The sequence below is a fragment of the Bradysia coprophila genome, unplaced genomic scaffold (assembly GCF_014529535.1).
Source record: "Bradysia coprophila strain Holo2 unplaced genomic scaffold, BU_Bcop_v1 contig_94, whole genome shotgun sequence".
NCBI lineage: Eukaryota > Metazoa > Arthropoda > Insecta > Diptera > Sciaridae > Bradysia > Bradysia coprophila.
In genome coordinates, this window is record NW_023504022.1 from 2,776,616 (window position 1) to 2,800,237 (window position 23,622).

At 38.9% G+C, this 23,622-nt stretch overlaps 3 protein-coding genes across 8 annotated transcripts; 2 read left to right on the forward strand and 1 right to left on the reverse strand.

The window, feature by feature from the left end:
• The first annotated feature begins 2,289 nt into the window (after positions 1-2,289).
• On the forward strand, positions 2,290-9,806 carry LOC119084844 (peroxisomal multifunctional enzyme type 2-like). Of its 2 annotated transcripts, XM_037194950.1 has the most exons (12): positions 2,290-2,737; positions 2,910-3,055; positions 3,507-3,658; positions 4,688-4,833; positions 4,903-5,000; positions 5,063-5,321; positions 5,389-5,676; positions 5,736-5,925; positions 5,988-6,082; positions 6,154-6,339; positions 8,940-9,119; positions 9,295-9,806. In XM_037194950.1, exons 1-12 carry the CDS (start codon positions 2,542-2,544, stop codon positions 9,504-9,506), a joined length of 2,148 nt encoding a protein of 715 aa, XP_037050845.1. In that variant the 5' UTR covers positions 2,290-2,541; the 3' UTR covers positions 9,507-9,806. The 2 variants fall into 2 exon arrangements, with proteins under 2 accessions (XP_037050845.1, XP_037050846.1); XM_037194951.1 differs by lacking the exons at positions 2,290-2,737; positions 2,910-3,055; positions 3,507-3,658; ... (5 more) ...; positions 5,988-6,082; positions 6,154-6,339 and adding an exon at positions 8,716-8,879.
• On the reverse strand, positions 6,830-21,138 carry LOC119084877 (GPN-loop GTPase 1). Of its 4 annotated transcripts, none has more exons than XM_037195019.1 (7): positions 21,125-21,138; positions 11,672-11,674; positions 8,034-8,295; positions 7,602-7,966; positions 7,306-7,535; positions 7,102-7,237; positions 6,830-7,040 (listed from the first exon to the last, which is right to left on the reverse strand). In XM_037195019.1, exons 3-7 carry the CDS (start codon positions 8,278-8,280, stop codon positions 6,852-6,854), a joined length of 1,167 nt encoding a protein of 388 aa, XP_037050914.1. In that variant the 5' UTR covers positions 8,281-8,295; positions 11,672-11,674; positions 21,125-21,138; the 3' UTR covers positions 6,830-6,851. The 4 variants fall into 4 exon arrangements, with proteins under 4 accessions (XP_037050914.1, XP_037050912.1, XP_037050913.1 ...); XM_037195017.1 differs by lacking the exons at positions 11,672-11,674; positions 21,125-21,138 and adding exons at positions 8,900-8,905; positions 11,818-11,950 and having other exon boundaries at positions 8,034-8,291; XM_037195018.1 differs by lacking the exons at positions 11,672-11,674; positions 21,125-21,138 and adding an exon at positions 11,805-11,950.
• LOC119084874 (delta-like protein 4) lies at positions 18,401-23,586 on the forward strand. 2 transcript variants are annotated; one of them, XM_037195014.1, is made up of 8 exons: positions 18,401-18,551; positions 19,516-19,588; positions 21,841-22,067; positions 22,153-22,234; positions 22,443-22,699; positions 22,758-22,980; positions 23,042-23,070; positions 23,136-23,586. In XM_037195014.1, the coding sequence occupies exons 2-8, from the start codon at positions 19,537-19,539 to the stop codon at positions 23,454-23,456; spliced, it is 1,191 nt and encodes a 396-aa protein (XP_037050909.1). In that variant the 5' UTR covers positions 18,401-18,551; positions 19,516-19,536; the 3' UTR covers positions 23,457-23,586. The 2 variants fall into 2 exon arrangements, with proteins under 2 accessions (XP_037050909.1, XP_037050910.1); XM_037195015.1 differs by lacking the exon at positions 19,516-19,588 and having other exon boundaries at positions 18,410-18,551.
• Positions 23,587-23,622: the final 36 nt, after the last annotated feature.

The following is a 23,622-nucleotide window of genomic DNA, read 5'->3' on the forward strand; positions in this document are numbered from 1 at the left end:
TGTATACAAATCAATCCGACCAAAATGAGTCGCAGTTTATGGTTATAACTTCAGCAAAGATTTTCTTTTCTTTACAAGAATAATCCCTGATAAAGTAAGTGAGGGTATAGCTGACCGTGTAGGTCTACCTGACCAGCTACATTATTTATCAGTTTTGGAAAATAATTACAAATGAAAATACGCAAATTAACGTTATAATTAATCTTTAGAGCCTAAAGATTAATTTTTTCATGAAAATAATGCGATTATTATGTTTACTTATTTGATAAAACCATAAAATGAAACCAGTGCACCATCTCAGTACAAAATTGCACATTTATTAAGAAAATCGTAAGATCGGTGTGGTCTAATTTAAGGTTTTTATTGACAAAAGTATTATTAAGGCCAGTTCATACTCGCATACATTTTTGCGATATATGCAACCATGAACTGGCCTTACAAAAAGGCCAGTTCATACTCGCATACATTTTTGCGATATATGCAACCATGAACTGGCCTTACAAAAAGGCCAGTTCATACTCGCATACATTTTTGCGATATATGCAACCATGAACTGGCCTTACAGAAAGGCCAGTTCATACTCGCATACATTTTTGCGATATATGCAACCATGAACTGGCCTTACAAAAAGGCCAGTTCATACTCGCATACATTTTTGCGATATATGCAACCATGAACTGGCCTTAATGGACAAAGTTTTGGTGTTTTGAGGTAGTAAATAGTTCGACAATTAATATTAGTAACATAAATAGCGTCTAAAAGTTAATATTTAATTAATTACACATGGTGGTCAAAACATTGCATCAAAAATATGCCATGTTTGTGTAGTTGAACGCACCAAATTCCGTACATTTTTCTTCATGTGACAAATTCACCTTCCATGTGCTTTGTTGTGTACAAAATGATGTGATTAAAATTCGTTGATATTTTGTGTTTTTATGCGTTTTCATCATTGAAATTGGTTAATATCAGTGAATTAAGAGTGAAAATGTGTCGAATAATGCGAAATTATTGCGAAAAATGTGAAAAATGTCTTAATTTTGAAGCGGTCAACTACTGCAACAAGACTGGTCAGGTATAAAAACATCCGTTTTTTAGTGGTCAGCTACTGCATCAAAAACAGTGCTTCAGTAAAATCAGTTTTTTACAATAAAAATTAATTAATTGTCAATATTTCTGATATTCTGCGGAACGGGAACAGATCAAATTAAATTCTGACGAAGGAAAAACTTAGTTTCAACGAAATCATCCTGAGATACTGATTACCAAAGTTGAAAAATTGCTTTGCCGGTCAGCTACTACCTCACTTACCTTAAGTCAATGTTCCACGATCACGACGCGTAATTTTTCAAAAAATATCAACATGTAGGACATCACAGGCTGGTACACTTGGGGAGGTCATGCAGATGCAGATACGAGGGTGGCACATTTAAAATTTGACAGTTTCATAGTAGAATTCTTTTTTATATGTTCCCGCGTATCTAATATAATGGCGATCAGGGTGAAACACAAATGTTGACAATTGAGAGTGTTTTGTTTGATTAATTAAAGATTGTACGAAAAGAAAACTTGAAGAAAAATAGTATTTTGCATAACAAGGGGCGAAAGTAACAAAATTCAAACGTGTGAAGTTTGCAGCCCGCGCCGCAGGCAAAATGTTTGACAAAAGGTATGAAAAAGCGGTGAAGTTATGGCTCTGTGGATGCTCTCGGCTTGTCAAAAATCGTTTTACGTCGATTAAAAATAACTTATAAAAACTTTAATCCCCCATAGAGAGAGTACTGTTATGCATGAAATCAACGCACTTCAAGCATGAGTGGTACTCTAAACAGGGTACTGAAACTTGATAGTGTGTCACACAACTGTAAAACAATGTAAATAACCAAAAGTGATCATAGTCGACAGCTGCCAAATAGAGTACTATTTTGTATGAAATAGTTTTTTACAGTGTTGTACAGTTGTGTGACACACTGTCAAGGTTCAGTCAAGGTTAGTACCACACATGCTTGAAGTGAGTTGATTGATCTGAAAGTTTGACTACCCTTAGTACCGATATACTTTTGGTGACTAAATCTGTTTTTTCAGAACCTTGGTCGCCTATTCACAGCAAATTAATTGTTCTTTCCATAGAGTTGTACTCTATGGTTCTTCCTTTCCAATAATGCTGTTAATCAACCACCCACACTGTAAACAATTTAGCTACAAAATGGCTTTTGAAAACAGATGGCATTGCACGAATGAATGACGGACGTATAATATTCAGCAAATATAAATAAATGGAAAGTTCTCAGCAACAGAAAAAGTAAACATCACCTCCCCCCGTAACATCGAATGTAGATTATAAAAAAAAATTATTTAATTTGATAAAGAGACTGGGTATCTATCTACAATTTGTTCGTTCAAATAGAATTATCATTTTAATTGGCCCTTATCGCCCGCTGCTTATCGATCTGTTGATATTATTGTGCTTAGTGCGAGTCGTTCCACTGAAAGTTGATTTATCTTAAAAGTTAGTTGTGTACTGTCTTGAACCGTGTTAACATGTCTAATACATTGAGATTCGATGGTCGTGTGGCTGTGGTGACTGGCGCTGGTGCCGGATTAGGCAGAGAATATGCTTTATTGTTCGCCGAACGAGGAGCCAAAGTTGTCGTCAATGATTTAGGAGGAAGTTTCATCGGCGAAGGAAAGTCACAACAAGCAGCTGATGTTGTCGTTGGCGAAATTGTTGCTAAGGGTGAGTAACTGGTGAAATTTCCAGTCACCATGTCAGTGTCCACGAAAGTCGATTCTATAGCCATTTCCATTGTCATATATTCGATAATGTAACGGCTTGACCTTACAAAGTTCAAAGTCTGCGTACGAATTAAAATTGAATAAAATTCACAAAAACAAAACTCATTCTACAGGCGGTATTGCTGTTGCTGATTACAATTCCGTTACCGAAGGTGAAAAGATAATACAAACGGCGCTTAATAATTTCGGTCGCGTTGACATTTTGGTAAACAATGCGGGGATATTGCGTGATCGCAGTTTTGCTAGAATATCGGATCAGGTGAGAGAAGAATTGAAGGAAAACCACTTGTTGCTTGTGCACTCACTATCGGCAAAGTTTGTGATAATACTGTTGATGGATGGTGGTGGTAGGCATTTCTGAATGAGAGAACTTTAGAATACAGTCAGGGGCATTGAAACTTCGGCATGCACTTGCTTCAGCTGATCCACACAAACAATTAATACTTAAGACACGTGTGGTTCACAAGCCAATACAGAGTCAGGAGCATCAGTGGTAAAACCGTACAAAGACGTTAAAACTTACGTCTTTATACGGTTTTACCACTGCTGCCCCTTACTGTATTGGTTTGTGAGCCACACGCGTCTTGAGCTTAATTTTTTAGGAAGTGTCCACCACAAAATTGATTTGATACACTCTCACTCACAACCCGTCCTTTATGGAAAGATTCCATATTCTCTCACCGAACAAGAAAATTTTCGATTTTCCGCAGGACTGGAATTTAGTGCATGATGTCCATCTCAAAGGGAGCCACAAGACAACTCAAGCTGCCTGGCCAATCTTTAAGAAACAAAACTATGGCCGCATCATAATGACATCGAGTACATCGGGTACGATTGGAAATTTCGGCCAGGCCAATTACAGGTAAGGTTTCAGTGGAAAGGGTTTTGCGAAAATTTAGTTGGCATTTCATTTCTTGCATTATAATTCGGGTGATACGTGTCGGTCGATAAAATAGGTCCGGTTCGTTTCACCAACTTTTCGATCACTTTACTTGTTGTGAGTGAATTTGCCAGCATATCAGTACTGTCAGTAGCTACCTGGACCTCAATTCTCACGCGTTCGTAACTTGACAGTTGCGTGGGTAAAATTCCATAAGAACGGTCAAGTTACGAATTCTTAAAGTTACGGACGTATGAGAATTGAGGACCTGACGCGTATTTTAAGCCTTTATGAGAACAAGAAACGGTTTAACCGTAAAGTTTGGTGAGTCTATGAATGGACATCGCCTGATATTGACTGTAACGATGCAATGGTCAAGGTAATATCGAGATAACGATTTCATTGGATCCACTTTGAGCGATGAATTGCACACTTATGGTTACGACCTTATCTTACAGTTAATCGTATCTAATCGTTGACAAACAACCGACTTTTCATTGTATAGTCACAGTTATTGTAGTACCAGTTCAGAAAATGGTCATTTACATACCTAGGGACCAAAAGATGAAAATTAGAGTTTTCATGCGAATTTTGCTGAGTTGAGACGAGGCCAAGGTCAACAAACAATTAGACTGTATGATTCCTCAGCTCTGCGACAGTACTGTTAACTCTTCCAATTCCCAGTTCGTTTCCTTTAATTATTTGAAGTCACTGGAAACACAAAGATTCTAGCGATTATCAGAACTGTTTTAATATTAGAGCCGTGCGACTCGAAATTTGAACGGCCAGAGGGGCGATTTCCTAATCCAATTTTCGATGTCCGAACCGAACTGGCTTAATTGAGCCACGCTCAAAACTTTCATCTCTGCTATTTCTTATATCATTATCAGAACCAAGGCCTGCAAGGTTTTTGGTCGTTGATGGAACAAATCGATTTTTGGATTGTCAATCTCCTGAGGTGCTTTGTCCGAAACATTTTTGAGTAAAATACTTTCTTCCTACAACTTTCAGTGCCGCCAAAATGGGTTTAATCGGTCTATCCAACACCTTAGCTATTGAAGGAGCTAAGAATAACATCCACTGTAATGTTATCGTTCCAACAGCTGCATCCAGAATGACCAAAGACATTTTCCCAGAGTTTCTGTACAACGAATTGAGTAAGTTGACTGTGCGTCTGATTCTTCTATAAAACCAATTTTTTTTTAACAAATTGAATCTCAACTCAGAACCAAAACTCATTGCTCCGGTTGTGGTGTACTTGTGCCATGAATCGAATACCAGCAACGGTGATATCATTGCCAGTGCAGCTGGATGGGCGGGAAAGGTGAATTTGTAACTCATAAAAAGATGAAAACCGACTTTTCTAACTCAAACACCGTCCAACAGATGCACATGATTCAGAGTCAAGGAGGAGTGATGCGCGTCTCGTTGAACGACCAACCGACACCGGAGAGTGTGCAAAGGGAATGGCACAAAATAACCGATATGTCGAACGCCAGACATTTGAACACTTCAGCCGATGCAATGAAAAACCTGATGGAAAAGCTGGAAGTCCTGGGTGGCGGCGACCAGAACAACAACCGAAAAGAAGTCAGCAACAATTTCTCATTCGGATCGAGGGATTTGATTTTGTACGCCCTGGGAAGTGAGTGATTGAGCAAGCGAAACGCAGTGCGAAACATTCGTTCAATTTCGTTCATTTTCGATTCCAGTTGGAGCAACGGTATCACAACCATCGGATCTGAAATTCCTGTACGAGAACCATGCTGATTTTTCACCGTTTCCAACCTACTTCGTAATGCCGGGACTGTTGTCGACGATGTCAACCACATTGGTAGCCGATGCACTGACGCACACAACATTCGATCTGTCGCAAATCCTACACGGTGAACAGTATCTGGAAATCATGGACGCACTACCGTCCGACGGTGTTTTGACAACGAAGAGCAGTGTAATCGATGTACAGGACAAGAAATCCGGAGCTCTGGTCGTTGTTCAAGGTTAGTTCGAAAGAGTCCAATCGAAGGAATTCGTTTCTTAAGCTCAGTACAAAATTTAGCCGACTCGTATGATGCCAGCGGTCGTCTGATCGTTCGCGCTCAAAGTTCTACTTTCATCATTCGAGCTGGAAACTTTGGTGGCAAAACGAAAGCTGCTGATGTGGTCGTGCCATCTGTACCCTCACCGAATCGCAAACCAGACGCATCGGTTCAATACAAAACTAGTGTCGACCAGGCAGCACTTTACAGGTTCGTTACCCGGCATGAATCGCTTTCTTACTAACTTATCGGTCGATTTACTTCATTGTCAGATTGTCCGGTGACTTTAATCCCCTTCACATCGATCCAGACTTTGCAGCACTAGGCGGACAACCTGTTCCAATTCTTCACGGACTTTGTACTCTCGGTAAATTTGGCGACGAACCAAAATTTCTATTCAAATTTTACGGCTCCTTACACGAGAACATCTTCCATCAGGTTTCTCTGCCAGAGCAGTCCTTCAGACCTATGCAGGCAACGATGCATCTCTGTTCAAGGCGATCAAGGTTCGGTTTACCAAGCCAGTGATACCTGGTCAAACATTGAAAGTGGATATGTGGCAGAACGGACAGCGAATCCACTTCACAACGAGTGTCGTCGAAACCGGCAAAGAAGTTATTACCGGTGAGTGTACTCGCTCAATCGTGCATGAAAGGTTCTCTCGTTAGGCAAATATCACAAGATGAACGCGGAATGGATTGTTGTTCGACGGTTGTCTTATCAGATGTTTTGAGTGGGTGTTAGATAAGATGTAGCGAACATGTATGAGTGAATCTGATGGTTGTGTTTGACTGAACTTTGTACACAGTCTGCGATGATATGGAGTACGTGATGGATGTGAACTCGTTGCTGGAAAATTGTTGCGCAATTTGATCACGTGAGAGCATCTGCTCGAAACGAAACAGAAACGTTGACCTTACTATGTGGAATGGGGAGATCGGTTCGAATTTCGCTATGTTGTCTCTGAAGGAGAGGCGACATTTCCACACGGTCAACATCGTCTGGAACGAAATTATCGTTCACAAAGTGAAGATATCGTTCTGAGGACGATATTATCGTCCTGTAGATGATACCATCGTTTTCTGACGCATCCGATCGCTGCAATCAAAAACCATTTCGTCCGCGAAATCTCGATTTTATTTTCGATTATTTTTCTCTTTCTGCATCTGCACTTCGTGTCGCTTATCCACGAAACTTTTGAAATCCGACTCCTCCATTTCATCGTCACCCTTACGCAATTCCTCTTCTGTACCCTCTTCATCCTCTGAACTTTCGTTACCCGGATGTTTCAGCCAAATCTCGCCCGTGTTTCGTTTGCTCGGGTTCTGTAAAATGTAATTTGATTGAAATGAACCGATCGATGATCGTGCCGGCTTTAATGCTTACTTCTGTCACCAAGCTATTCAGTTCGACCGCGCTGCCGAGACCTTGCATTTGAATCTTTGACAATCGTTCCTCGGTTTTCTTTAACGTGTCCAGCAGTTTTTCGGCCTTCAATTTTTCGTATTCCTGTTTGTAGTCCCTGAAAGAGTCGAAATGATTCGTTGGGACTCAGCTTCGAATCGACTAGTCAATTTCTCAGACGCTTACTGTTCATATTCCACAACGCCCTTGGCAACTAAATCATAGAAATCCGCAATGCCACTACCCGTTTTGGCCGAAACTCCGCAACATTTCAAATCCTTGTAGAATTCGTCGAGAGTCAGCGACATGGTTCTGGACAGATTCGATACGTAGGTCGTTTCCTTCTCCAAGGCCTCTTGGAACGATTCAAAGTCCATCATCCAGTCCATGGCGAACAGATGGTCCTGGACGTCGATCTGTGTGGGGGAAGAAGGAAGATCTTGTCATTCTTCTGAATGTCAAGCATTGAATCTAAGGCTAACCTTGTTAATGACGACGATGAACGGTAGCCGCGATTTGTACAATATCGAACAGGCGTAGAGCATGTTTGACATGAAAGTTGTAGGATTCGCCGAACGCACCACATCCATGACGTAAACGATTATTGTCGGGAATGATGTAGCTAGACCTTCGGTAATTATGGTACCTGACGCTGACCATGTGAACACTTCAATTTGGCCGGGCGTGTCAATCACACAGAATTTGTATTCCTTTCCGGCTTTTTCGATCAGGTCGACCACGGTGCCGAATTTCGTTGAGAACAAATTCAAAGCCGTCACAATGCCACCGTTCGGACCCAATTTGTACTGTTTCATGACTTCTTTGTAGTTGACTGTATCGCGGATGTCTGAAAACGAAACGAAAAGTTGTCACACAAACTGAAGCAACCAAAGATGAAACGGTTTCCATTATACCAATGTGTGCATGATACGGCGTTTCTTTGCAGGCCGGATCCAAGTTTATTGTGTACGGTTTCAGCTGTTCGTACTGGTAGCTGGACAGTCTTTTGACGAATTCAGTTTTACCTGAACCAGCCATGCCGAGAACCAGTAGACAGACCGGCGTTTTGCCGATTCCTTTCGTTTGACTTGAATCGTCAGTGGTGTCCATTGCGTTGTCAATCGGTGTGGCACTTGCAGAGCTTGCGTTAGTATCGGCCATTAGTTATGTGGCTGACTGTGGAAAATACAAGATTAGAGGGTCAATTATTGCTGCCCTTGCTGCCTGCTAGTTTTTCTTATATTCGTGCTGTGTTCTCTATAACTGACAGAGTCTTAATTATTGCGTTCGGCGTTAATTAGGTTAACTGTTTGCTACCTACAATGAAATTGAAGAGCCGTTTGACTGTCTCTCCCATACATACATGCATTTGTGACTCAAACTTTGACCTAAGTTCAGTCCAAATCAAGAGAAGATTTCTCTCAAAATAATTTGAAAAGTTGAATGAAATCTTCGATTGTAAACACACATCAATGAGCTGTCATTGAAGAATGTAACACAACTCAACGAGTGACTCACTCATACATTCACCAATTTGTAATGCATTCCCCTTTTCAATTTACATACAATGACTCGTACTTTGACATTTGCTGCTTCTGAATGTGTGTGTGTGTGTGTGCGTATCACGAATTGTCATTCGCTCAATGAGTTTTGTGTTTGAGAATAGTGAAATCGATAGCACAACCAAGTCAATTGTCTTATCACTCCCTTTTCCGAAAATAAACCAAATCCATTCCACGATAAGCGACAAGAAAACTGAAGTGAGAGCACTTGACAAAGCCTTACACTTTGTCCCATTTCATAATCGAATTACATTCAAGGTGCGTACGTTGACTTGAAAATGGTTGTCGGAAAGAATCTAACCTCAGCCCAGCTACAGAGCGATGCCGTTTTCGCTGGCATCAAGGACCGTGTATTGGCCGATCCAGCCAAAGCTAAAACAGTAAACGCCGTCTTCGCCTACAAAATCACCAACAACGGCCAGGTAGCCAAGGAATGGAGTAAGTCAAAATTTCGCTATTTCGTCACAGAGTCAAGATTGGACTTTGTCATTTCTTCTTTTAATTGTTGCGTTGGTTATGGTTGTGTTAGTGTCAGTGTTGTGCACTAACAAAATCATGCGATAAATTGTATGCGAAGCTCATTAAGCAAACCGGAATCCATTTCAATTAATAGCTTTGGACTTGAAAAACGGCGATGTGTACGAAGGTGCACCGAAATCGAAAGCCGACACAACATTGACGGTCGCCGATCAGGACATGATTGACATTGCGCTGGGCAAATTGAATCCACAAGTGGCATTTATGAAGGGAAAATTGAAGATTACCGGCAACATTATGTTAACGCAAAAACTGGTGCCACTGTTGAAGACCGAAGCCAAATTGTAAAATAAAAGTCACGCGAGTCACCATATATCAGCTCTGAGAGTCTATTCGATTCGATTTTGTTTTGTTTTGTTTTTTTAATTTACTTGGGGTACGGAGGCATGCATTAGAGGTGAGTTTTGGGGGAATTAAATGTTTATCGCGGAATGTGGATTGTGGGTAGCGTCATTCCTTTTGTATAAAAAGCGTAAAACTTTTTGCAAATTTTTATTTTTGTATTCTACGGTAATCGGTCTCACGGAGTCCGGCATTGTTACAGCAACTTTTTTTTATTGAATAAACAAATGGAGAAATAGTAAAAAAGTCATTTGTCTTTCACTGAAGTAGTGCCAACGAGTGAAACTAGGAAACAGAGCATTCGGCATTAAGGATGAGCTAAACCCGATAAAATCCGTCAAAATACTCGAATTACTCAGACTCGATGACTGTAAAAACACGCTTTCTCAACGCGACAACTTCGATAGATTAGGGCTCGAAACAGATCGTTCTGACCTGATTTGGATCTGAAAAAAGGCGATCTGAAAATTTCAGATTCAGATCCAGATCTCTGGCGGCTTGGTCTGATCTGATCTGAAATCTGAATATTGGAAGCAGATCTGATCTGATCTGAAAACTGAAAATTTGAATCTGAACATTTTCGGATCAATCTGAAATCTGAAAATCAGTATGACTAAACAAATGCTAATTTATTAGAAATTCTTGAAATGCAAGGCTCCGCGAGTGCAGGGGAACTAATAAAATCAAAAAATATTTCTATAATAGTAGCAAATGTCGAATTTCAAATTTTATTCTTGGGACTTCAGATCGCTTCAGATCATTCAGATTGGATCAGATCAGATCAGATTCAAGTCTTCAGATTTCAGATCAGATTCAGATCAGATCAAAATTTTCAGATCAGATTCAGGTCGGGTAAATTTCAGATCAATCTGGAAAAAAATCAGATTGATCTGATCTGTTCCGAGCCCTACGATAGATTCAACTTGCTCTCGACTGTACTGTTGCTGTGGATTCACGAATAACACAGTTTTACCCATTTTTTTCAATTCCTTATATCTCTCAGTGTGCATAAACCCAATGAGGCTGTATTTGCCATGAAAATACATGCAGTTACCTTTCTAAATAACGCCCTACACGACGTTTTACGTTTCATGTAACTCGAGGAAAAGTGGAGAGAAAAGTGCATGTTTCCGGTTTTGGAACACCTCCCACCAGTCACAGAAGCGACGAAGAATTTTTAGACCCGTACGAGATACTGTGGTCTTATTTTGAAAGTGGTTTTGGCTTCTAGTGGCCAGTACCTTTCTAGACACACGTAAAAAAGTCCGTTGGAAAATGTGTCCGATTTCGTTAGGCTGTTTTGCAAAAGAATCTCTCCTATCCATATGTCTCTACTGACACCAGTGTGTATGAGAATGTATTTGACCAACGCACTTCAAGGAGGAGTGGTACTCTAAATAGGGTACTGAAACTTGTCAGTTGGAGAACATCAGATTTTATCGTCCAGCAAATACGGCAAATGTGTACGAAAAAGAAATTCATACAAATGTCGTGACGACTCGATTGGCATTTGTATGAATTTGTTTTTATCTTACAGATTTAGCGTTACCGTATTTGCTGGACGATATCTGACGTTCCTATATCGTGTCACACAACTGTAAAATATTGTAAAAAGCCATTTCAATTGTACTCTATTTGACAGCTCACTTTTGCTTGAGGTGCGTTGATTTGACTCCTTTACTTCTAGGTCAAAAGTGTTTCAACTTTCTAAAATCTAACTTCTTAGTCGCTTACAAAATAGCCAATTTTTGGATCTAGACATATGTCCAAGAAGAGCAATTGTACCTACAGAAGATAACTTTTCTAAGGCCGGAACTGACTCTATCGAAAAAAGAATTGGATGTGGAAAGTAGGTTCACTTGCTGGAGACCAGATGCTCGAAAATAGTATGAGGACTGGAAAGTTCAGAGAACTGAGACGAAAAAAATGCGAACATTTTTTCAGCTGAGTAAAATGTTTCACACTCTACGGATGGGTAATGTTTTCTGAGACGGTTCCAAGTGGTTGAGTATTGAATAAATCGGCTAATGCTTGGAAAGTAGCTGTTATCCGTAAAGTACGTGTTATTCCATGCCGATCTGTGATGACCCGGACAAGTAAATCGTCTATACCAGCTTGTCCCTTTATCAACGACAACAATCCCAGAGAAGTGATCTTAACTATCTGCTCTTGCAGTTCTTAGGTCGGTGGTTTTGAGATGTCTTGTGCACAAAAGGCGCAATTTAGAATTATTGTCGTACGTACCTTAATGATAAACGACGAATTCGATTGAGTTCAGACAGTTTCCGCTTCCAAATGGTCAATATACAAAATCTCTTGAAGGATCGGCAATTTACAACCTGAATTTCACAACACTTTTGTTCGATCTGTTTATCAAAACAATATCGTAACCTCAATGGTTGATGCTGTCACGGCTGTCACGTTTTATTATAAGGGCATATCCGTCACAGATGGCACTGTTCACGTTATGAAGACACTGCAGTGTATGGTAAAATACATAACAGTAATTCCTAACGTCCTGCATTAGAACGCAACGACTTGATCTACACAGGATTTTCCCATTTGATTTAATTTTAATGATCTAAGCTACCGACAGCTGAGAAGGGTTTTCAAGTCATCTCATCCCTGATAAGTTGAAACTTTTTGTTGGTTTTCCTTTGCCGTGACTTTTAAAGTGAATTGTTGGTGTGCTGTGTGTTTTGGCTGAATGGTGCGAGAAGGATCTGGTGCGTGAGTGCTGGATTTTTAAGCGCGACGTTTTTTTTTTGTGGGGAGTGCGGAAGGATTTTTTGGTTTCCTTTTCTTTTGTATGTTTTCTCTGTGTATGAAAGTGTAAAAGTGGCTATTTTTGCTACGATTTGGTGTGTTTCTCGAAGTAGCTTTCCATGGATGTCCAAATTTTCCATCTGTAGATGGCAATTGCCAAATTTTTTTTTTACTGAAAACAACAAAAATTTTACCAAAAAAATCTGCGTCGTAGAGTGGCAGATGTTCAAGAACAGACCTACAGGAAAATTCATCTGCCACATGCGACGCAGAATTTTTTGGTACAATTTTTGTTGTTTTCAGCCAAATTTATTAATTTATTAACTAAGCCAGCTTGTTTGAACTAATTGGGCGTAAAATTTAATTTTTGCATAACGAAGCTGAAAGCGTCAACTCTAGCGATATCATTCATTTTAGAAATGTCACGAACTGTGTACTTATCTATAAAATTGACGAATCACGAGTGGATGAAATAGTCAATAGAGATTGAGCTAGAGATTGAGTAGACCTTAGTTGGCGAAACTATTGACAGATTCCAGTTCACTGTGATGTTTTAACATAGGAATTCAAAAAATTCCGCTTTCGTGAAGTTGGTTGTTTCAGATGTTGCACACAAAAAACATGAAATTGAACCGATCGTATTGACTACTGGGCCATTTTAAATATTTACATATTATAAGGACGTTTGCCAAAAAATTCGTCACAACAACACCAAATGAAATTGGGGGTTGTCATATCAGAATAATTTGGCATTTGGCGCAGTTGGAACATAACTTGAACCCCAAATTGATGGAATTCGATGGAATTAAAGTGAAATATGAACCTCCACTTGAAGATGATTACTACGAACCACAAATGCCCTTAAGGAAAACGATTCTTTGTCGGGTTCCTGCAAATCAAGTGGACAAATCGGAAATCACTATCGAAGATACCAAACCAGATCATTCAGCTGAACCGGCATGTGTACGGAATTTGTCCGGCAATAGAACATTAAAGTGCAGTGAATGTTACAAACAATTTTTAAGCACCAGTCGAGGTTGAAAGAGCATATAATGCGCGTCCACACCGGAGAAAAGTTATTCGAATGCAGCGAGTGCAATAAAAAATTCGAACCAACGCGGATCTGAGACGACATGGATTCGTCCATACGTAAGAAAGAGTTGTTAAATGCCTCAAATGTCCAAAGAAATTTAAAATGAGGCCGGACTGAAAGTGCACATCAAGTACGTTCACACAAAAGATAAACGTTTCAAATGCAGCCAGTGTGATAGAAAATGCAGAACCACCTCGGACCTGAAACGACATATGCGCGCCCATTCGGATGAAAGGACCATCGAATGCTACGAATGTTCGAAAAAATTCATATGGATAAGTCGGGATTCAGGCAGCACATGACATTTCACACGGAAGAGAAATCTTTCGAATGCTACGAATGTTCGAAAAAAAAAATTGCTAAAACTTCTGAAAGAGCATATGAAAATCCATGCTAAAGAAAAATTATTCATATGCCAGGAATTTTCTTCGAGATTCAAAACTGTCAGGACCCTGAGACTTCACAAACGAAGAATGCATTACGACAACGACAATAGACCCTTATTTCAATGCAAACAATGTTCGAAAGTTTTTAAAGCCAGTTCAGACCTTACGCGTCACATGTTCGTTCACACCGACGACAAACGTTTCGAATGTGAATTGTGTTCCAAAAAGCTAAAAACTAAGGGAAATCTGAAAGTTCACTTGAGCTTACACCAAGATTTAACGTTCAGTTGTACCAAGTGTTCGACGAAATTCAAATCGAGAGGCGTGCTAGGAGTTCATGTACGAAGAAAACATTCGAATGCTGAAAAGTCAGCATGCAAAGAATGTGGCAAGACATTTGACCAGTGTGGAGCTTAGCCGACATATGGTGGTGCATTCGCAAAGCAGACCATTTCAATGCAACCAATGTCCACGGACATTCAAACGCCAGTATTGTATAAACCATGCGGACGCAGATCCATTCGGGAAAAAGTTTATAGACTGTTATGATCAGAGCGAGAGATCCGAAGACTAGTTAATTTAACTTGCCTTGGGGTACTTGTCAAAATATTGCTTTCTCTTTCAACGTGTTACGTTGAGAGCGAGAGGACCGAAGACCAGTTTATTATAAGTTGCCTTGGGGTACTTGTCAAAATATTTCTATCTCTTTCATCATAACACTCTATTCGAGTGTGATTGCTGTCATCAACGATGCAGAACCAAAATCGAATTGATCAGGCACATGAAAATACACACATGTTCAGTTGTAATCAAAAAATTATGAAATAAATTCACCTCCTGATTTGAATATGAAAAATTATTATTAGACCACTGTCTATCTCTTAGAAAATAAAATTTGTACAGAAAATTTGAGAAAACTGATGGAAATGCGATGTGGAATGATGTGGGATTGGTAGTCACCTCCTTCGATATCAAATCAATCTTATTTCTATGCCGAATCGTCTCACTTAAGAGCAATAACTAGTCGGCCAATTGATAGCCCAGATTTGTGCCCGAAAATATTTGTCAATCAAAAAATATTAAAAAAAAAAAAACTCAGCCCACTCGGAGGAATGCGTGCAGTTTGTGTAAATTTGTCGGAGAGATGCTAATATGACGACTGGGTCGTTTCGACGGATAGAGGGAATATGTCGAATGACAGTTGGGTTTTTGAGAGAGAATTCAATACATTTTCTATCAACCAATTTTAAAATCTTTCGACATATTCCCTCTATCCGTCGAAACGACCCAGTCGTCATATTAGCATCTCTCTGAAATTTGTACATTTGAAAAATCCTCTTCCGAAACTATTTAACAATCTCGATACCAATTTTCAATGTGCTCTCATGTCAGTTTAGTTCAGCAGCATTTATAATTTTGATTTAAAATTCTAAAACTGTTGCTGTTTAAGAAATTCAATTAAGTCTTACAGTCAGTTATCAAGTGAGACTGTTGCTGTGAAGTAACAAAAGACCCACAGAATTAAATACCAAACCAATACTCTCTCATTCGGTCATTCGGGGCGGGGGCCATTTGAAGGCTGTAATTTTAGACCCGTACGAAGTACTGGGGTCTTATAGGTTTACGCATACGTTTGTAACACGTCGAATTCCCCTGAGTAAGGGGAAACCTATTGTGGTTGTCTAGAGATGCCAAATCAGTGAAAAAAAAGTCCGTCTGTCTGTCTGCACGATAACTTGAGTAAAACGTATCCGATTTTGAAAATTCTTTTTTTTCCCGTTTGGTAATGTCAAAAGACAGGCTAAGTTCGAAGATGAGTGATTTTGGATCGACCCCTCCCGAGCTGTGGCCCAATAAGTGCTTTACGGTTTTTCGAAGATATCTCCGGACATTTAAACGTTAAACTTGTAAGTGATACGTCAAATAAAAGGTATTTACAATACCGATCGACAAAAAAAAAGTTTATGGAAACCGGATGACCGACTCGTGAGTTAGACTTCTTGGTGTGAAACAGGCACAGGGCGGCAAGCAGTTTTTGCTTGTAGGACCGTACCAATCAGGAAAAAAAAAGTTTTTGAAATTATGTTCTCCGGAGCGTGAGCTAGGTCTCTTGGAGTGAGCTCTTATCTGGCTACTCGGCCGTACAGTGAACGTGGAGTATTTTGTCAATATCTCGAGTAAATTTTGACCGAATTTCATGAATTTTTTTTGTTTGAAAGGAATTAACAAATGTAAAGCGTCGGTAAAATTTCCGGTCTCCTAACAAAATGGCTGCCGGTGGCCATATTGGATTTTAATAAAAGTTATATATCTTGGGAAAAATGGTACTTAGAGAGTTTCTGTTAAGATGGAAGTAATTGGTTATGTGTGTGGGGTGTTTCAGGCATTCTATATATGGACATATGTATATACCTATATACAGCTATATTGAGCTATATACAGGCATATAGAGCTATATACAGGCATATAGAGCTATATACAGGCATATAGAGCTATATACAGGCATATAGAGCTATATAATAGCATATTCATCTGTGAAATGTTTATTTATAGGAAAATATGGGTAAATATAGCGGTATATAGCTGTTTAAATAGGAATTTATGAAAGTTGACTTCGTACGAGGCTGTCTATATTGCCTCCGGCAATTTATTTGTATATGTTAACAAGGCAAAGAGTGGATAACGTAAGTGATTTTAAAGAGCGAATAGCTTTTCAGTAGAGAATGAAGTAAAAGAAATGAAGAGTTTCACAGTAAAGGCTTTTGATACAAATAGGTGTTTCGTACGGGTCGGCGTTAGCTTTGCTTTACGTTACAATTTGGCAACGGGCTAGACGCAAATGCACAATGCTCGGACTGGCACAACTATGAATAAAACAACATTCGGACACATTTATTCACGCCGTAAGTGCGGTCAAAATATAAAGTGCGGAGGTCTTTCTAACGTAGCGTCATTTTCATACAATGAATCGTTGAAATTTATTTTTCGGTTCATTTTTTCATCAAATCGTTCGCTTAACATTCAAATTTTAGGCACACTTACGGCGTGAATTCAACAACCAAAACAGCAACTCCTTTCTCTTTAATTTATTAGGGAAAGCACAGACGAAACAGTAAAACACAACGCTCCTTTCCCTTTCATTATTCACTGAAGATCCTGTGTAGATCAAATCGTTGCGTCCTTATCCAGGACGTTTGGAATTCCTTAAATTACACCCTGACAAAAGAAAACGGTAGACACGTACACCCCGTAAAAAATTGTTCAAATCAAATGTTTTGGTTTTTGTATTAACAACATTTCATGGAATGTACCTTTCGTTTGCAAGCCAGTCAAGGCAGACATGAACGACATTTTCAAAATCAATAAGGAAATACATAAAATGTACGGTCGGAATACGCAGCGTTTTCAAAGCTTAAAAGCTCCATAACCGTTGTCATTTTAATGTACGAATGTTAATTAATTTAAAAATTAAGAAAAAATTTGCTCGTCGGTTGGTCAATGTACCAAAACTATAAAAACTATGAAAACTGATAGAAAGTGTAGGACTGTTTTATATTTATCTATTTTTTCCCAGTAGCGAGCTAATCTGATAAAACTTGCGAAAATTTACTAACTCTAGCTTGTACACCGAAAAAATGTTTCGGCAACATGGTTGCAAATATCATAAATTACCTAAAAGAAATCCCATATCAATTATGGACAGAAATGTTTGTTCTTTATTTTTTTACGTAACTAATACAAATTTATTGAAAGTAGGACAAGTGCGAACTCTGAACTTTCCATTCAATTTCCTTGAGCTTAACTCACAGGAGCGTTTTAACGTTGCGTCCTCGTAGGGCAACGAACCATTCTCATAGTGCTGATTAACGTACAATCAGTCTAAAAAGTGAGAAAAGAACGACCTAAGGAGGGAAGAGAGGCTTAGGTATAAACGTATAAACGAACAAATCAAGAAAGGGTTGGTACCGATGACTCTGACGAGTACAAGAAGGACGGACGAAACCGTCAACAGAAAGCTGTTTCGACCTCCAGGCATGGTGGCGGTCACAGAGTAGAAGAGAGCTACTCATCGTCAGTTGCTTCCACTATGCCTGTTCACAAAACAGCAAACGATATCGTTTGAACTTAGTAATGACTATCGTTTAGGAAAACTTTGCTGATTACAGCACTGGTCGGATGGTTAGTATAACACTTTTAACCATGGCGTGTTACTGACCTTTCTCCTAGGTAACGACGCACTAATACAACCAGGAGGAAAACTACCAAACGTACTCATGCTTTGACATATCCACAGCGGTCTGCACTTCTCGTTCCATTTCTTAGGACCAAAAAGAATTTTCCTTTACCACGTAGCCGCTCAACTCAACTTAGGTTGTTTTGCCTCCATAATGTAAGAAATAAAAAAAAAATCAGAAAACGAGCGTCAATGTCATTGCTTTCTTTTTGCTTCTTCCAAAATTTTGTTTCTTGCGAATTAACAAACTGAAATTGTAAACCACGATAACCTTTTGATGTTACCTTATAATCAAAAAACTAATCGTCACAGAAGCATTTATAACTTTGATTTAAAATTCTAAAACTGTTGCTGTTTAAGAAATTCAATCAAATCTTATAGCCAGTTATCAAGTGAGAGTGCTGTTGTAAAGTAACAAAAGACCCACAGAATTAAATACCAAACGAAACGAATCGAAGAAAGTTAACCGTTCTGCATCAATACTTACAAGTCCATCCATCCAGCTAATAGTGGTGAGGTTTAGTTGCCGTATTGGACAATTAATTATTATTTTTTTCAAAAACGAATTTTCATCTAAATAAAAAAAGTTGTTCCATGACAAATATAAATAGCAGGAACTATTTTTGAGAAATTTTGGAGACATTTTTGAGAATTTTAAGTATTTTTTGAGAATTCGATTTCTCAAAATAGTCCCTGATAAATATCCATAAATCAGAAACACTTTTTCAAAAAACAAATCGTGAGTATTCAGTAACAGTTTATTTTACGCGTCGGTTACGCTGAATACGTATCTATAAGGCGAAAGACCAAAAATATTTACAAAGAAAAGGAACATCAACATTCGACCACTGTTTCGATCTGAGAGAAAATTAAATACGTCTTTCGACGTTTTGCATTAACATGCAGTTCAAAATTTCCATTTCTCATCAGGCCATGGCGACAGTGGTACTCGATACAATGTTCTAAGAACACTATACCGATTTGCGCACGAACAAGTCTAGCGAATCATAGTCGAAATGAAATTCCAACTCATCACCAAATCCTAACTCGTGGTCAGTCAGTGGTTTCTTTACCAAAAGCCACCACTTGAGCGGATCTAAGCAAAGGTTTGCACATATGTTTCAACGTGAACAAACGAAAGTTTTTTCAAACCTTCATAAGCCACATATATGCGACTTATTGGTTGATTCTTCTATAGATACGAAGTGCAATCTACATTTGTTGAATTTTCAAATTCAAATTTTCAATTTGCAAAGAAAAGGAAAAACAATGAAACGTTTTTCAACACTAGCACCTAATAATTAATCAACATTTTTCTTCAAAGTACTAAGTAGTACGCACAATATTGTATTCAATTGTTTAAATTGCTCTGATGGATTTCTAATTTCTGTATCATACGTCAATGATAAGCGAATTTGCCAGTTCATTATTTGCAAGCAGCAATTTATTGAATTGATTTTCCTAATTTTATTGCAGGCAACATCGACATCTTCAACTATGTATATGATTGTGCTGACCGTTCTTCTAGCATGTACATGGGCTGTACAAGGTATGAGTATTTTTTTTTACACATAAAGGCTACTTCGCCGAATGGAACGCACTCACTAGCCGTAGGGTAAACCATGGTAAATATAGTGAGGATTCAATATAGTGAGGAGGTAATGTCATATATAACCGAATCAGATGTGCGGTGGCACGAAAGTTCGATACAAACGCCATCTCATCCCTTCGTTGAAAGCAAAAAATGTAATAGAAAGTCGGACCATCTGTTGTCAGATAGTGAAAATATTTTTGTGAAATACAAGTAAATCGTAGTCAACTATTTTAAAAAAAGATGTCATTGGCATCGAACTTATGTGCTAGGCCGCGCGTCTGAATGGCATTAACTCCTCACTATACTTACCTTGTGGTAAAGAACCATTTGACTTCGTGAGTGCGAAGAAACATCATGACATATATTTTGATATATCTCTGTTGCTTCGCACACACTCAGTCAAATGGTTGTTTACCTCACGGCTAGTGAGTGCGTTCCATTCGGCGAAATAGCCTATAGACGGCCAGCTAATGTGTCATTGCTTAATGCCAGCTGACAATAGTGGATTTGTATCAACTGCTTTCCATTGGACGTGATCCTGGTACATAAAACTCAGCAACTATTGTTTTTGTCCTTTTTTAAATTTTGCTAAAAATGCACTGAGTGCCATTCTAAATGCCACAAAACCAACTACCATAACATATAAATTGAAATGCTAGCTTATAGTATGTACCACTAAATAGTTAATATCGTTACTAATTCACTAATATTCTAACTGAAAAGCACTCTACCATAACACCCGTTTTTGCATTCACTTTCAGTCGCCCATCTCGCACCTAGATATGTGGGTTTCTGTAAAAGTTATTTATCTCCTGTAATGTCATAATATTCACAATTTGAGTGTCACTTTAGAATCAAAATGGGCTAGATTTAAACACGTCATTCACAGAACGTACGTTTATTAACTGAAAATTTCGATAAATGGTCATTTGCGCACGGCTAACTTCGATAATTTCACATTTATTCACGGAAAACTGCGATAATTTCTCATTTATTCACTGAAAATTGACAAATTCTTGACAGTGTACTAGATGAGTGTTTTATTTGTGGGGAATATGAATGAGTGACGGCGTCATGGCGTGTTTATGTTTCAGTTTGATTTTTTAAATTTGTTTTTTATGGTGATTATGACATTACAGGAGATAAAACCTTGTTCCTAACACGGTAGTAAATGGGGGTTTTGCGCACAAGATGTGTTGCCGAACTCGCTTCGCTCGTATCGGCAATCTCACATCTAGTGCGCAAAACAATCCCATTTACTACCTTATTATGAAAATAGCTATTATTTACCAAGGTAGGTATGAAGGTATTTTTTCGCACTAGATGTCGATTATCGACCCGAGGCGAAGCCGAGGTCGACAAGACGTCGTGTGCGAAAAAATACCGGCATACCTACCGTGGTAGATACAATGTTTTTCGCAATTTCAGCCCATAATCACCTTTCCAATGCAAAACACGTCCTACATTTTGTTCCAAAATTCTTTTGCATACAGAAATTCATTTGAATGATCAAGAAGGCTGCATTATAATACAAATTGCAATGTGATGTAAAGAGACGCGTTGAATGAAATCGAGTAGTCGATGCTAATTACGCTTCAACAATACCAAGGTAGATATAGTGTGGAGGTCATGTCATTCAGACGCGCGGCCTAGCACATATGTTCGATGTCAATGACATATTTTTTTAAAATGGTTGACTACGATTTACTTGTATTTCACAAAAATATTTTCACTATCTGACAACAGATGGCCCGACTTTCTATTACATTTTTTGCTTTCAATGAAGGGATGAGATGGCGTTTGTATCGAACTTTCGCCACCGCACATCTGATTCGGTTATATATGGCATTACCTCCTCACTATATTTACCTTGAACAATACGTTCGGTATAATTGTGTGACTCTATAGCTGAATGGCTAATAGTCGCCGCTTTGTGTTCAAAAACCTTTTGGTGTCGGGGGTTCGATTTCTGGTCAATGCAAGATTTTTATTTATACAAATTTAGCATTCGTTGAAGGTAATAGGTTCTTTAGCGTGCGAAAAAAAGTTCATATTGCACTGTGTCCGGGAATACAGTTAAATAAATACCTTCAAAACGACATTAAATGGATGCATGGAAAGGTGATGATTATGGACCGGAATTGCGAAAAAACTTTTAAAAGAATCAAAAAAATCAAATCGAATTAAATTTCTAAAACTCTCTGCAGGCCAAGGATGCTCTAGAAGTCCCTGTGGCACGAATGCAATATGTCGAGAAACTGTTGCCGGTGGTCCAGTATGTTCTTGTCCACCAGGTCATTCAGGAGATCCAACAATTTATTGCCGTCGACCTGAATGCTTGGATCATACGGAATGTATAGGAAATATGGCCTGTCGATCGGGAAGTTGTGTTAATCCTTGTATTGGTTCATGCGGACAAAATGCGAATTGTGAGGTAAGTTTTTGGTCGTCGATCTTTATCACTCACAGACGATGATGATTCGGTGTTACATTTTTGGTTTTATTTATTTATTGCGAAGGTGAGAAACCATGTGGCAGCTTGTAGTTGTCCAGCTGGTTATACAGGAGATCCGTTTTTATATTGTCGACGTGCCGACCCAGGTATGCTACTTTATAGTGAAGTTAACTAGAAGCGTTTAATTAGTTTAATTCAGTCAACCGCCCACATTGTGTAAAATCAAATTCCATCCTATTTCAATGACTTAATATGTGTCCTGTCCATACATAAGTAAATTTAGCATTGACCATGAGAACGACATTTTTGTGATTAAAATCTCTCATTTCATCATTCATCCTTCATTTCTTCCAGAGGAACTATGTCATCCGTCACCATGCGGTCCAAATATGAAATGTTCAGTTCAAAATGGTGTGATAAATTGTTCATGTTTACCGGGATTCATTGGTTCGCCATTGGGTGGTTGCCGTCACGAATGTGAAAGTGATGGTGAATGTGGTGGTCAAGAGTTTTGTAAAGAATTTAAATGTGTATCATCGTGCTCACAATGTGGACAAGGAGCGTCGTGTATTCGAACCACCAACCATCGGCCTGTTTGCGAATGTCCAAAGGTATAAAGGGATGGAAGTTTGTTCAACGTGTTATACGTTAAAAACACTATCGTTGAAGGGATACATTGGCAGTGCGTATACGGACTGTCGACCGGAATGTTATAGTGATGTTGACTGTCCATCGAATCGACCAGCTTGTTTCTACGGAGTTTGTAAAAATACTTGCGATGGAGCTTGTGGAGTCGGAGCTGATTGCAATTTGCGAGGTTTAACTCCTGTGTGTAGTTGTCCACGAACCATGACTGGCGATCCATTCATCAATTGTAGACCGTTTACAGCAGGTATACATTTTCAGTTCTCGTACATTGCAGACATTTTATAAATCCTCTAATTCTCTCACAGCCGATCTATGCGAACCGAATCCGTGTGGGGTAACTGTTATGTTCATGGATGCATTGTATCACACGAGTTAACTTTGTTTTCATTTTGATTTTAGACTAATGCACAGTGTATACCAGGTCATGATAACACCGGCAAAGAACGACCCGTATGCAAATGCTTCCCTGGATATACCGGCAATCCGTTAAGTCATTGCACTCGAGGTGAATGTCAAAGTGATGATGAATGCAGTGACAACCGATCGTGTCTCAATTATCAATGTATTAATCCTTGTGTCGGTCAATGCGGTGCTGCGGCAACGTGTGAAGCGAAAAGACATTTGGCAGTTTGTAAATGCCCTCATGGTACGGACGGTGATGCTTTAGTATCATGCAGACAATCGAGAACGTATCCAGTAGCTCGATATCATCGGAAATAATTACACCGCGAGTGTTTTTCGTTAAAAAGTTGTTGTGTTCGTTGTGTGATTTTTGATATTTTTTGCTTGAACTTTTGTTATCGAACAGCAGAGAGCAGAGAGTCAAATACAAAAAAATTAACGAGAAAAATGTTTTGTTGATTAGACTAGGAACAGTGTGAAAATG